We start from the raw sequence: 15,633 nt of genomic DNA on the forward strand, positions 1-15,633 counted from the left end.
ATGCCTCAGTCATGTGTGCCTTGTTGTGAATTAGAATAACTAGGTTCAGAGCCCACCCACCTCCTCAACCGGGCACTCTTGGACAGTGAACATCCTGTACAACTGAACAGGTAACCCACCAGTGGTTCTCCCCAAAGCACAGATTTTCTCAAAATGTATCTAAACTTCTGCCTCTTGTTTACCAAAGGCTCCTCCATGACTGACCCTGTGCTGCAGACGAATCAGAACCAAATAGGCCCTTGAGGAGCTCAGGGTAAAGTGAAAGACTCCCATAGTGAGGTGGGAAGGAAGGGCTTCAACTCTCAAGGCTGCTTTCTCCTTGGGAAGGCCACTCCAAAGGGCATTTGTCTACAGACCAGGGATTCAAAGAACAGGAGACCCCAGCAATGAGCTTCAGCTTCTGGCCTGTCCAGCATGCAGATGTATGCATTGCCAGGGGTCTGTGGGCTTGTAGTGCACTTACCATTGGAAAAAGGGTTAGGCTGGGAACTGTGTATATCTGAGTCACTGAGCTGCCCCTTCTGATGGCAAAGGTCTGAACCTGAAGCAATTTCCAGGTAACAGAGAGATTAAGTGCAAATCCTCACTCCAGGGGCCTGTGTTGGCTGGGACCCAGGGAACCTCCACGGAGGAGTCTAGAAAAGCCCAAACCCCCTCTGGTTCTTTCCTGGCCTCTGCTGTCCTGCAGGCTGCAGACCAAATCTTTTCACCTTCCCACTTTGCTGTAGCATCCCAAGAAACCACAATGCGGCCAATGTAACCTCAAGTGTGTGCTCCAACTCGGGATTGGCCAGGAATATTTTCTCCACTCGCAAAGCCAGAGGAGCCCTTGCCTTCATGGGCATGACCACGCAGCCCAGCATTTCCAGAGAGGGCAGCTGCCTCCTCACAGGGTCCTGGACCCCGCTGCAGCCACACACAGAGGCTCCCTTCATGCTGCAGCTTGGCTGTTCTTGGCATCTGCTCCATTCCTCTCCTGACCTCACCTGTGCCTGCCTCACCTGTTCAACCATGTTGTGCTGCTGTGGCCTCATTTCCTCACAGGGCCTGGGGCACAATCCTCTCACGCCTGGAGGCTTAAGCATACCTCTCCATCAGGGTCTTTCCCCTTGGAACATTCATGGTTTTCACTTCCTGCACTTAGCTCCTCAAGTTAAATCCCACACACAGGGGTCCTGTAAGGAAAAGACATGAACCTTACGCTCTAGAAATAAAACTTTCATTCCTCTACCTGGCACGCTGGCACGTCATCTGTTTCCATAGAATTTGGATAGGGGCATGACTGGAACAATGAGAAGGAATACTAAAAAGTGCTAATATTTATTGAGCACCTACTGTGTACCAATTTCTGCTATAAGTAGCTTATGTTTATCAATTTTTTTTTTTTTTTTTTTTTTTTTTCTGAGCTTCACTCTATTGCCCAGGCTGGAGTGCAAAGGTGTAATCTCGACTCACTGCAATCTCCACCTCCTGGGTTCAAGTAATCCTTCTGCCTCAGCCTCCCAAGAAGGTGGGATTACAGGCACCCACCACCACATCTGGCTGATTTTTGTATTTTTAGTGGAGACGGGGTTTCACCATGTTGGCCAGGCTGGTCTTGAACTCCTGACCTCAGATGATCCACCCATCTCTGCCTCCCAAAGTGCTGAGATTACAGGCATGAGCCACCACACCCAGCCATGTTTATCAACTTTTAATATTTACAGCAATCCAACGTGGAAGATAACAGCAGAAGAGGAATCTGAGACACAGAGAGATTGAGTCATTTTTCTGGGGTCACAGAGCTAGGATGTGACAGAGCCAATGCAGTGGTGTGGTAATAAATGTTCAACAACTAGCTGGGGGAAGGCGGATCTGTAGCATTTGCCAATTTCTGTGGTGTAAATACTCCTATCATGGCTGTTCTCAAACTACCAGTGTGTCATCAGAGAATGCAGGCTTGGGAAGAGACAGGCATCAGCTCGGCATCACATGGTTTTTCCACCGTACATTAGGTGTAAATTGACTGCAAGAACGTAAAGTGAAATGTACTAAGATATGAGGAAGTGAGGAGTGGTATTTATCACCTTTGTTTTTAATACAATGTATTTAACTATAAGTTTATACCATTTAATTTTTAATAACGATTGTGTTTGACCATCAGCCCACAGAACTGCTGAACATTTAACAATGAGCTCTCCTGAGCTGGTTTGAGCTGGTTCCAGCACACCACTGGGACCAGGATTTCAACTCAGTCTGGAGCTAGGGTTTTTCCTCCTAACCACGACACTAGACTGCCTCCCAGAAGGATATAATGCTTCCCTAGCCAGAGCTGCCTCCATGACTCAACCAGGGCAAAAGATGTAGCGGAACCAGTGCTCTCCTGGTTACCTCTTCCCAGGCCCTTTTTTCTCCCTCTTTTCTCCCAAGGGCTCCCCTTTAACTACTTCCAATCCCCTCAGGTTAGCTTGACCAACATTTATTAAACACCTACTCTGTGTCACCAGGGACACAGAGATAAGCTTGGACTCTAGGACCTCATGATCTAGGAGAAAAAATAAGCAAATATTCAAATCCAACAGATTGCAACCCAGTCAGGGGCATGAGACAGAGAACAGCTACAAGGAGAGAGACTAATTCCCCCAGAGAGAAGTCAGGGATGGCTTCACACAGAGGGAGATAGCTAAGCAGGGTTTTAAAGGATAAATAGAAGTTTGCTAAGCAGACCAGGGTGGGGGGAAGCAATATAAGAAGGACCAGATCTGAGGTGTATACATAGGTAAAAGTTTTCCAGATGTAGGAGGGGACTCAACAATGAAGAGTGGGAGGGAAGAACTGAAGATATGCTCCATGTCTTGGCTTGGGGGGTTGGGGGGTCCCTGCCTAAAGAGACATGAGGAAAAGCAGGTTTGGAGTGTGATGCTGTGCACGTGCTGCTCTGTGGTGCCTGCGGGATTTTGCATGTGCTGCTGTGTGGTGCCTGCAGGAATCCAAGACAGGCACCGAGGTAGGGCACTGAGACTCAGACTTGGGAGCCGTTGGAGAATGGGCGATAAGAGAATGGTGGGAAGGCATGGAACAGGAGAAAATGCAAGCTGAGAAGAGGGAAGTCGGCTTCAAAATATGCTTATGATAGACTCCAGGAGAGGCACGGACAGGATCAGATCACTGGGTGGCCTCCAGAGCCTGGGCATGGGCCCTTGGAGGATGATATCAGTAAGACCAAAAGTTCCTTTCTACAGCTTTCTCCTGTGCTTAGGACAAGGATGGAAGCTGAGCTGGGGGATGAGGGGTCCGACTCTGTGGAGCAATTCTTCCACCTTAAGTTTTTTAGAACCAAGACATGGGTCTTGGTCTTTTCCCCCTCCACCCCCACCTCAAACTTTGCCCAAGTGTTAGATCCACACAGTGTTAGATGGGGCATTCTGAAGGCAGGAATTAGGAAGCTGAAATTCTAGATGCGATGAGCGACACATAATATGGGGGTGAGGAGTGCAGGCACACAGCCAGACTGCCTCTGTGCAAATCCCAGCTTTGTCAGTTGTGTGACCTTGGGCAAATGACTTAATGTATCTGCACCTCAGTTTCTTTACCTGTGAAATGGGGGATGGTAATAATACCTACTTCCTAGGATTGTTTTGAGGAAGTGATGATTTCATACATGAAATATTCTAAGGCAAAGCCTGACACAGAGTAAATTGTGTCTACACAACTACAACTATTACTATTACAATCGCCCATCTCTGGCCTTACACTTTATATTTAGCTCTCCTATCCACCCTCAGACACTTGGATCCCCCAGAGAATTAGGTGGCTTGGAGAAGAGCGTCTGAACACCAGTATCTGGCTCTGAAAATCATGCTGGCTGCACGGCTTCTGCATATTCAGCAGCTGGAGGGCATTCTTCAGACCGAATGAGACCTGAGCACTTTCCAGTCCATCTGGAGGTCAGGCAAGCCACGGAGGCAGTGAGTGTGTTGTGCGTAGGTGTGCATGTGTGCATGCCGGGGCTTGGGAGGAATACCACACTACAAGGCAGCTGCAGTGCTAAATTGCATGGAGCAGGGCTCGGAAAGATGAGAGCCACAGCTGCTTTCTAAAGCCAGGGTCCTGAGCTCACTCCTGAGCTTCTGAAGCCTCACCCCCTGGGATTCTCCCTGCACCTTCCCACCAAGGGAGGGCTCTGTTACAGAACTGTCACCCATGGGGTGCAGTGCCAGTCAGTGCCTGTAGGGGGCTCTAGAGCTCTTCCTTTCCCTGTACCCTGGGCTGTGAGGGCACCAGGCTTAAAACAATGGTTATGTTTACCAGGGCTGTGCGACTGTGCTGTTCTGAGAGGTGAGTGAGGGGAAGCTGGGGTCCGCTGGTACCCTGTTGGCGAGCCCCGGTTCATCCATGCTCTCAACTAGCTCTGCTTCAGGTTTGGAGTCCTAATCCTCCCTGCTCCACCACTTAACACTGACTTGGGCTGCTTCCCCTCAGCCTCCCGGGAGACCCTCCGAAGGGTCAGCCTCCGGTCCTTGTGTGGGGAAGTAGGGAGAGCTGCTGCTTTGGCCTCCAAGGTGAGGTAAGGGTAACTTCCAGTTTCTGGGGTCTCGGGTTCTGGCAGTCCAGCACCCCAACCAGTTTATCAGGGAAACATCAGGCACAGACAGATTCCCAAAAAAACTTGACTTACCCTGTTCCTCCCTAAGGCAAAATTCAATAGCCCTGGGTGCTGTTAGGAGACCTCATTCAGCAGATTTATTTACTTAATTGTAACTCTATCAATATATCTGGATGACGGAACTTACCCACTGCCTTATCTAAGGGCATGGCCAGCCTAACACGTTCATATTGGTAACATGTTAAAGATGGTCATTTGGAGGCAGAGACAGGCAGATCACCTGAAGTCGGGAGTTAGAGACCAGCCTGGACAACATGGTGAAACCCCGTCTGTACTAAAAATACAAAAATATTAGCCAGGTGTGGTGGCGGGCACCTGTAGTCCCAGCTACTCAGGAGGCTGAGGCAGAAGAATCGCTTGAACCCGGGAGGCAGAGGTTGCAGTGAGCCGAGATCATGTCACTGCACTCCAACCTGGGCGACAGAGTGAGACTCTGTCTCAAAATAAAATAAAATAAAATAAAATAAAATAAAATAAAATAAATAAATAAAAATAAAAAATAAAAAACTGAACATAGAATCAATCTTTGGGGCTTGGTCAAAAGCAGAAAAAAAAAATAAGGGCAATGTGTTTCTTATCAGACTAATTTAAGAAAAACAGTCATGGGTAGGTAGCATTGCCAGATTTAAAAAGTATTGCATGGGATTTACTTATACGAAAAAAGATACCAGCGTTTATCTAAAATTCATATTTAACTGGGTATCTGGTATTTTAATGGACAGCCCTACTGAAAATACATGGATTCATTCAGAGGAAAATTTCCTATTCATCCTCTCCACCCCAAATTGTAATTCCTTCTTTAATCCCCTTGTGTTATATGTTGACACGCAAGTCATATTGATCACATTAAACAAAGTAGTCAGTTCAAGCACCCCAATCTCACTGCTAGGGAAGACTATAATTGTGAGATTATGTCAAATGAATGAAAAGTAACAGCCCAAAGGTAACATCAAAAAATTAGTAACACTGGACATTTCATGCACACCTACTGTGTGCCTGGTGCTTGTCCTCTGACTAAATCTTCAAAACAACCCTGGGAAGTAGATACTATTAGTGGAAACTGAAAAGAGAATCTACCCATCTAATTTCTGTAGTTCTGGGAAAAGCATGTAAATTTCTGGCCAATTACTTCCTGAGAAAGAAAGGGGAGGGAAACCAAGAAGGACTCCAACCCATCAACAAATGGGCTTATTCGTAATGCAAAGCCAGGTTGGTTGCTATTTGGTTATATGCCACTTACACAGGAAACTGTCTTAATTTCAGTGAATTACCACTGGCTTGGAGTACGGGATGATGGGAGAGCAGTGGGTGGGAACCCCGTAACAGTCAGCAGTCAGTTGGCCTTACAACTGAGGAAGATGCATTATACTCGGGATAATCAATAGCTTATTTGCCGTGTATAAAGGCACCCCTCAAGCCACCCCCAAACTCTCGGTGACAGTGACACACAGATTCCAAATGTTCTCTGTAAGAAAAAACACCCTTTCTCCTAATCCTTCTTAAACTCAACAAGACTGATTGGTTTTTATTATTCATGAATTAATTTTTTACTCAGGGTCCAACAAGGGAATTGAAGCTATAAAATTTCTCACCCATTGAGGGGGAAAGCAGATCTCCACCTGAGCAGCACAGCCAGAGTCTTGCTTGCATTCCTTGGGGGTGGAATGTTTTGTTTGTTAAATCAGTTAATAATCAATTAATAATCCAAAGCTTTGGGGTTTGGTTGGTTTTTTTTCCTGAGGAAAAGAATTGAGTAAGAACATGAGTGAGAATACTAAGATGGAAAAAAAATACAGACAGCTAGGGGACCCTGGAATATTAGGTGAAGCAGAGCTGCTTCCTCGTTCCACGATACATATACAGAAAAGGAAACGAGGGAGGAAATAAAAGCGTTGTCAGACTCGAAAGTAATGCACAGATAAGCATGGTCTGTAGGTGAGCAGGCTTCAGGTCTGGGAGTCGCCATGAAGCATCACAAGAAGGGTCATGGAAATTCAGAGAGGTCAGTTTCCTGATGACCTCCCTCTGATCACCTCCAGAGTGCAGGTTGAGGTACCCAGGAGCAGGGACAATGGCCTCATAGAAGCCAAATAGCCAAGAAGGCAATCAAGGGTGGAGAGGTGACTTTGCCTCTCTCTTCACGCAGTTCTTCTCCCAGATACTCATATGCGCCAAGTCATAACCCCCCTCGTCCACTCTGTGCCTTTGGTCTGCAAACCTCTCATGAGAACGCAGCCAGAGGAACTAAGAAGCAAGGGGAAACTGGGAGGCAGAGCATGGCACGGGGTACAGAAGCTGGCGGTAGTGGGGTCAAACTTAGCACAGCATCACTAACAAGAAACATTTCTCCCGTCTTCGTTCAAAGGCAAAGTACCCAGCATTTCTCAGGGGGGCCAGGGGTTAACACCGTATTCTCCTCTACCTGCCTGTTTATATTCAGAGACCAGAGAGTTTTTGCTCATGGGTGAATTCAGACATGCAAACCTGCAGCCTTTGCATGCTTATGTCTGCACGAAGATATTTATGTTTGGGAGCAAGAAACGGCCACCCTCATCCAGCTACTATGAGAAAAATGGTTATGAGAATTGCTTTGCGATTTTTGGGAAGAAAAAGGTACAAGCTGTGATTACTGTAATCATAATTATTATAACCATCACATTAAAATTGCTACTATTTCTGTAAAAGCAGCGTTCTTTCTGCCAAAGCTTGTTAGCTTGACTGCTTAGGTAGACAATGTCAACACACCCAAGAGACAAATGACAAAGAGTGAAGCTAAAAGGAAGAGGATAAATACTGCACTCTGCATGCTGAACTCCTGTTTCACCATCAAAAGGGAATGTGTTTTGCTGATTGATTAGGAAGACAAAAACAAAAGCATACAACAGCTCATTTACTGTGCATCACCAAGATCCCAAACTCGGGTTCCAAGCGTAGGCGGTGACATGAGGGGAGGGATTTAAAAATCGATTTTGAATAAAATTTAGTGTTTCTTCATATGCTCACCCATACCTGCAGCCCCTATCACCACGCTCCTCAGGTAACAAACAGAACACCTGAAAATTGCTTTTAAACAGGACGTCTATACCCTTCTTGTTTTTTCCACCAAAACGTGAGCCAGCCAGTGACCATGGATAAAGGTATTGATGGCAGAATCAGAACAGAGGGGCCAATTATAGGCATTCTGCTTTGGGACTTTACCCAACTAATCATGCTCCGCACCTCTGAACAGCTCAGCCAGCCACACACACACACACACACACACTCACACTCAGGCAGACCACACACCTACACTCTTTCCTCCAAAACAATCGAGGAGGGATAAAAGGACAAGGGCAAACTACAGCAAGTTGGAATAAAAAGAGAGGGGAAAAATGGAGACAAAGGAAAATGCCAAATTGTAAAACATGAGAGAAATCTCATCTAAAAGATCACCCTTCTTCACCCCTTCCATCCTCTCCTATAGCATTTCCTTACACCTGTATTTCCTTGTTCTTTGCCCTTCAGAAACCAAGAACACATGAAAAGGCCAGTGATGCTCAAAAACCCTTTATCAGGAGTCATTTTTAAAGCATAAGCCAGACGAAAATGCCAAAAACATAAATACAATAAAAATTTCAAAATGAATAAACAAAAATAATAAAACAAAAAAACTAATTTATGAACTCAAGTCAATTCAAGCCATTAAAAATAAAAGAGCCAAATTAAAGACACATTTGGGGTTTTTAAACTCATCGTTTCCTTGATAGAAAAGATTGAATTCAGTTGGACACTTCACGTTCGGACAATTTAAATGCAGGAAGTTAGTAAACACCGATGGTCAGGCACGAGGCTGGCTGCCACTGTAATTGGTAGGAGAGGTCTCTGATATGATTTTCAATAAAAATTGACCACATTTGAAATCAGAAGATAAAAAGAAAGGCTTGTTGGAGTTTGTTTAACTGCCTTTTGACCTCTGAATGAAATGACTTTGAGAAATAAAATAACATTTTTCCAGAAAACCATTCCCTGAAAAGGTTCAGTCCTGGGGACTCTGAATGACAATTGAATAGAATATTTTAAAGTCCTAAGGAACAAAAGAAAGACATTTTTTTTAAAAAAAGAAACTTTTAGACCAAAATGTGTGTAGGTTTAAAAGCACAGCAAAATGAAGACGAAAAAATTCTATCCCTAAGTCCCAGGAAAACTTTTGTGTTAGATTTATACAATTTTAACTCAAACTCAGACAATTCTGAATTTAAAACATTTAGCCAATAATTTATTTCCACATAGTCCGACTCCATAGTGAACGTCCCATGGGCTAATTAACCAGTATGATTTTCCTTGATTTAAGAAAACAGTTGACTCTTTAAGCTACAGCCTGTCAATGGCTATTTCCAGGAAGAAAAGGGGAAGTCGGGAACCTGGAACAGAATGGCCCAAATGCTCCTTTGAGTGTGGCCATCTACTATCCTGGAGAAGGGCAAGACTCCCTTCCCTCCCTCTCTGAGGTCTGCCCCAGCCCTACCCAGGCCAGAAAATTGCAGAGAGGCTCTTAAGACTGAAATCCTCTGGGCAAACCAGAGGGACAACCACCTAGCAGGTGCCCCTGTAGTCCCCTTTGCACCATGGATGAACCAATCCCAAGGCACGGCAGCCCCTGCTGGAATGTGGTCACAGCCAGACCTCAGCCCAGGCAAGGGATATAGCAGGCAGCAGGAACATGTTTAAATAGCAGAGCCCCCTGTCCACTGTCACCCGATCTAAAAGGGGACTACCCACCGGAACACTCACACATGTGCACACACAGGTTTCCCATGGTGGAAAGTCTCAGGCGTGGACACGGCTTTTGATGTTTCGAGGTTCAGAAACATCCTCTACAACAGGGGCTTTATTGGCAGCACAGAAGGACTTGACACTCTGTTAAGCAATGACTTATAGAGAAAGGTCCTGTTAGGACCCTTGATGATTTTAATCCTGATCAGTACAGAAGGGCACCCTAGAGAGGCAAATACAAGCACACTCATAGGAGGGAGGGAACAGACCATGCAGCTCCATGTTGCCCACTTGTCTGGTGTTTTGGTGTCTTTTTGTTAAATGGTTAACTGGGGAGGTCTCTGTTCCTGGAAACAAATTGAGCCTGTGCTGTCCTGTGACCAGCTTCCCTCACGACTCTGAGTGGGACCACCCGAAGCAGTCCAGCTCTGTGGAATACCTGCTCAGTGTCCAGGAGCCAGCGAACAGTCACCTCCCCAAAGCTGGCTCTGAGAAGAAGCTGATGAGGTGGGTGAATATAAGCTACTGCCCGCTGAGCCCAGAAGCGCCAGATGGAAGTCACAATGAGTCCCTTTAGAGCCACAGAAATGACCAGCATGCACTCAAAGTCCTTCCATCACATCCTTCCAGTGTGGCCAGGAACGTGAGGGAAGAAATGGCCCAGCACAGCCTGCTGCCCAGGGTGACGGTGTCTCAAGAGGCGAGGGTCACCAGCCCAGTGCCCTAGGGAAGAAAAACACCTCCCAACTACGGATCTCTCCCAGTCATTGCCCTGACAACCCCTCCGAGGAAGGTGTTTGGTCCCAGGACAGCCCTGCCATTATCAGAGAAGGTCAGCAGCCTCACCAGTGGCAGGAAGCAGGCTGGCCCGGTGAGGGTTAATCTGCCGGGCCAGCCATTACAGGGGTCACCGTGATGTGCAGAGAAGTTGAGCCTCCCAGTCCCCCAGAGCTGGTCTGCTAATTACATTTGCAATTATAAACACCACAACCTCCCCGCACAGGGAAGAGGCCACACCAGTCAACGGGGCTACCAGGATATAATCCCACTCCACCCATGCCAGGGGACACCAGGACCACCCAAAGCCTGTGGGCCCCTCCTCCGAGGGAAGACCATGTCTGTGACTGTCCCCAGAGGTCTAAGGCTGCTGGGGCTGAGGAAGGGCAAACTCACCAGAGACAGAGCCCAGTCAGGGGTCACCAGTGCATACATGCTAAAAAGGTCTTTGATTTATCTCTAGAAATCAACGTAAGGCTTCAAGGGCAGACAGGCAGGATGTTCAGGAAGATTCTGGACCAGATTTGGCTAGTTACAGCCCATTCTCAGCTTGTACCCTCCTGGCTTCCTGGGGTCCTTCCTTAGACGCTACACTGGCAGCACCTCTAGGGGCTGCAGTGTCACTGGAGGACGCCAGAAGTTGAACATTCGAGTCAGGCTGGGGCTCCCCACCCCAGTAACATTCAGTCAAGAGCCACCAGACTCTATGACAGAAGCTCCCAGGGGAGCTGTGCGGGGTCCTCACTGGGCAGAGCTCCTGCTCAGCAGGAAGAGCATTTTGAGGTTCTCACTTAAGAGAGAAATGGACAGAGACTCAATGATGGCCTGTAGGTGTTGGGGGACACCAGAATGGAGGCAATCAAGATGTGGTGTGGGCTTTACTTTGAAGGAGGACATTATGGTCTAAATATCTGCCATCTCTTCCCTTAACTTTGGAGCCAAAAAGAATTTTAATCATTTTGAAGAAGTCGCTTAAAGGACCTGGGAAGACAAGTTCTAGAGAAGGGCGCTGCAGAGCCAGGCCAAAAGCATCCTGTTTCTTGCTTGTCTACCGTCTTCGAATTCTGTCTCCTTCTGAATCCTACTCATTCACGGTCAACTCCACCACCCACCCCCAATGCACACGCTCCCTCAATGTCTCTCTGTCACACGCATCCTTCCTCTGGCCCATCAGAGGTAGGCAGATCTTTGCTCAAAAGAAAAAAGGCATTCAGCAGAGGGCTGAGGAAGGGGATAAACTTTCTCAATGAGTTTAGATTATCTTTAAAAACCACTTGGCAAAATGTCCAATTATCAGGAATATTAATGGAGCGCATGCAGGATAAAGTTATAAGGGCCCCCGAGCTAGGGCCGGGGGTGCTCTGAGAAGGCAGAGTGTGACATGAAATCTCTGTCACCGCCACCTCCTTCGAAGTGCTTTCCCCGAAAGTCCCCTCTGCCCCCCTCTCCCAGACTAAATGGAATATTTATTGATTACTCCAAATCAATAGAATAAAAAGGTTCCTGTTTGGTGGCCAGGTTATTTCTTTGTGTTTTTTGTTTTGTTTTGTTTTAAGAAACAGATCTTTTTCATACATCCTTGTTATCAGCAAAATAAAGGATTGTTTCTAAAATGAAAAGGGTTGGGGGAAGTAACAAACTCCAAGAGGAAATTTCCAGTGATGTCAGGATCTCACTGAGCTGGAAAGGGCCTTACCTGGGAACCGGGGCCTCCAACATTTACCTAATGTCTCCTCCCAGTTTATCGCCTTCAGGCCTGAACACCTCCCACCTCCTATCACCCATCCTCTTCCACGGCAGCGCACACCTCCAGAAGGGTGACAGGCACATAAAGGTTTATTTCCTAGAGCCCCTCCCTTGGAAAACTGAGACTAATGTCTCACTCTGATTTATTTTTAAATGTACCATTAAAAATTAATTTCCCCCTTTGTTTTTCTCCGGGTCACTGACTCTGAATTACCATGTGGCATTTTTTCTACGTGTGAACTCACATATTTTACCTTCAGGACAATTTGTTCTTTGTTTCTTTAACAACAGCAAAGTGGTCATCGGATGGTGGGGAAGACAGCCCACTTGCTCTCTGGGCTGTGTGCAGTGGGTCTCCAGTGGGTCTAGTCATGGACCCATTTGTACACAGGCACACACAGGCGAGCACGCTGCCTCCCACTCTGGGTGATTATATATGTACATAAAATATTGATTAGAAAGGGTAATGGAGTCACCTACAGGATTAGCTACAGGAAAATGAAAATGAAGGAGAGCAAGGTAGGAAGGTATGTATGTTTCTGTGTGTGTGTGTTCATTTCTCACCTGGGAAAGTGAGAATGACACTACAGCATTAACAAATGCTCTCTGTGTGTTAGAAGCAAAGGGAGGACCAGAGAGTTCCTCATCCCTCAACTCTAGTCCCTGTGCCCTTGGGTTTTCTCAAGTCCGGGAATGTCAACCAATCCACAGGGATCAAAATTGTGAGCAGAACGTACCCGAACCCACTCACTGTATGTTCCCTTAGAAACGCCGGCATTGTAACGAATCGCTTTGTCCTGCTATCCTTCTAGTAAACCAAAGAATCCAGTCCCCCGCTCTGTTACTTTGCTACCTATGGCTCTAAAGCTATGTCACAAAGCCGTGGGGTAGAGGTCAGAAAGATGTCTCCCCAGACACCAGCCCCAGACCTCCACAAGCTCGTCCTTGAAATGATGCCCCTCTGCACCACAGCACATGCAGACCCTCCCCAGGCGGCCCATATATGTGTAAGAGGCCAGTTCACCAATGCCGCCCAGTGGGTCCTGGGCTTTGAGAAATGACATCTCACAGGGGTACTCAGTTCCTGGGTGGAGACGGCAGGTATGTTTTTGGCTTTTCCTGTGTCCCATGGAGTGAGAAGCTAATTCTTTGTGAAGAAACCAGGAAGGGTTGGGGATCTAAACCCCTGTCAAGCTTAGTTTATAAATGATTTCCATCTCAAACCTTTCCCAGACCCCCAGGACCTCAGCTCCCTCACTTCCTTCTGCTGCTTCCCTTACATTGCCTTTTTGCCCATATTTCTCCTCAAACTCCAGTCAGGGCTGCCGTCAACTCGATGAATTACCCAGCTGTTAAAGCCTCCATCTCACTCCTTGCTTTCCTGGTAAGCATAATCAAAGAATGGGCTTCCTTCATACGAATTTTCATATTTATTGACTATGACTTGAGCCAGGGACAAACACATAAGTATTTTGTGCTCAACTAAAGAAGTCACCTCTGGAGAGAGGGAGCCTTAATAATTTAAATATCCATTATTTGTCATAATTGATCATTTTATGTAAGGAAATGCTCTAAAGCACCAAAACTGTCCACAACCTCACTAACCTCAGGTTCTCCCACCCCATCCCCACCCCAGCTGGAATCTAACCTTTAAAAGGAATGAAAGCCACTTTTCAAGCTGATGGAAATCAGAATCCATTATTATTAAGGATTCCTCTCCCAGACCAGCGCCTTCTGCCGACATTCTGGGGGCATCTAAAGGGCCCTCTGCCCGAGGGTGGAGTGGGGAAAATCCCCAAATTAGAAGCAGGAACAGTCTGGTCAACAACACAAGCCTTGCTGTGGACAGCTGCCCTCTCTCTCAAGCGGGGTGCCCCGTGGTGGAGGTGGTCCGTGCAGCCAAGAGAGGGGTTAGGTACTTCCTGGGACCCCACATTATCCAAAGTATATATTTTAGAGATGTAGTCGTGGTTCTTTGGGGGAAGGGGAGAGCGAGTGGTACACACATGAAAGCACGGTGGAACTGGAGAAACGCTGACTTTCAGAGTTTAGTTTGCCTCAGAAAAAAAAAAAAAAAGAGGAAGACGAGCACAAAGTTAAGCAGGAAAGCTGTCCGTGAGAACCTAGAGTTTTATTAATTATTATTATTATTAAGCCTTCCGAGGGACCACTTTGCACACGCACACACCCTGCCTCCGGGACACCCGCCGGGGGCGCCGTGGGGTGCGCAGCGCCCAAGAGGAGACCCGGACAGGTACCCGAGCAGGTGAGGCGGCGACGGTGGACGGTGCCGGGAGGGAAACCGTAGGTGGACAGAGTGGGACCCCCGAGAGCCCGGACAGGACACGCGGGTTGACCACCCGCTGCTTGAGCGATCAGTTCACTTTCCTACTCTGCGCTCTTGGCGCGCTGCCCCGGGGTTGGGGACCCGCGGTTCCTGAGAGTCACTTCTCGCAGCCCCGGCTGCCGTCCGCGCCCACGCCGTTCGGATAACCCCAAGTTCTGGCACCGCGAGCGCAAAGCCGCCTCGGAGCAGGGAAATCGTGCCCGTCTGTTCCGCTGGGCGCAGCCTCCCCCAAAGCCGCGAGCGAACTTTGCCTACCACGCAGCTCTGGGTCCGCATTCCCCGAGCGCCCTGGATCCGCCGCGCCACGTGCGCACCCTACGGGCGCCCCACGGGGACCGCGAGGCGAGAGCGGCACTGGCCGCCTGCAGTTTCCAAACCGCTGCGGCACGTTCGATTTTCTCTCTCTTGCCGGGATCATTTTTGGTCCCCAGGATGGAAATAATAAAACAAAGCGCCCGCGGAAAGACTTTCCCCGACGGGACAGGACATCCTTGCAACCACATCCCTGCACCTGTTCTGGGCTTCTTCTTCCCTTCTAGCTCCATTCCACAAAAACTCAAATATTTTCTCACCCCGGAGCAAGATCAGAGAGAAGAGAGAAAGGGAGAAAGTGCATGAGAAAGCGCCACTCTTGCCCGAAAGTGGATTTGTAAAAGGGGGTGCGGGAAAAAGTTAGAGGCGGGTTTATGCCCTAGAAAGAAACCCAGAAGTGTGAGGCTTTTCCCCTCCTTCGTCCCTCAAGTGCCCCCCGAAGTCCCTTCCACTTTTACACAAGAATGTGTAGAAAAGGAACGGCCATCCCCAGGACAGAGACTGCCGGACGGGCAGAAGGACAGACAGACCGAGAAGCAGGGCACCTACTGGTTGTGGTAGCCGAGGGGGTCCGGGATGCAGAGTTCGGACACGTCCATCAGTCCCGTTTTAGCATTCCCAGTTGGTAGAGAAAGGCGGCGGGGAAATCACGCGGAAGAGCGAGTGAAGGGCACGGGCAAGGTGCGAGCCCGGGCAGGGCACAGTGAGCGCGAGAACGCAGAGTGGGAGGACGCGGCCCCAGCCGGGGAGAGGGAGGCAGAGACCCGTGCGCGCAGAGCCGGGCGCTCCCACTCATCCGCACGCTCCGGAGCGAGCGGGCAGAGGGGGTGAGAAGCCGTGGAGGAGGCTGGGGCACCAGAGACTTGGAGCCCACTAACCCTACTGTAGCTTTAAGGCTGGGAGACTGATGTATGATTTGGCTCCTATTGGCTATCTCTCAGGGGCTGGACTTAAAGTGACAGAATCAAGCTGGGGTGGGGGGAGGGGGGTGAGCCAGAGAGACTTCAATGGAATAAGACGCTCAGTGCGCAAGGTCCCCACCTCCTGAGCAGTA

At 48.2% G+C, this 15,633-nt stretch overlaps 1 protein-coding gene across 1 annotated transcript in view; it reads right to left on the reverse strand.

Annotated features, from left to right (window-relative positions):
- The window catches only part of ESRRB (estrogen related receptor beta), a 122,713-nt gene extending 107,404 nt beyond the window's left edge, over positions 1 to 15,309 (reverse strand). Inside the window, exon 1 of the mRNA XM_023230341.2 lies at positions 15,129 to 15,309. Within this exon, the coding sequence (XP_023086109.2) occupies positions 15,129 to 15,178 (50 nt within the window). The 5' untranslated portion in view covers positions 15,179 to 15,309. The remainder of the gene's footprint in view (positions 1 to 15,128) is intronic.
- Positions 15,310 to 15,633: the final 324 nt, after the last annotated feature.

Source organism: Piliocolobus tephrosceles, chromosome 6 (genome assembly GCF_002776525.5).
Source record: "Piliocolobus tephrosceles isolate RC106 chromosome 6, ASM277652v3, whole genome shotgun sequence".
Taxonomy (NCBI): Eukaryota; Metazoa; Chordata; class Mammalia; order Primates; family Cercopithecidae; genus Piliocolobus; species Piliocolobus tephrosceles.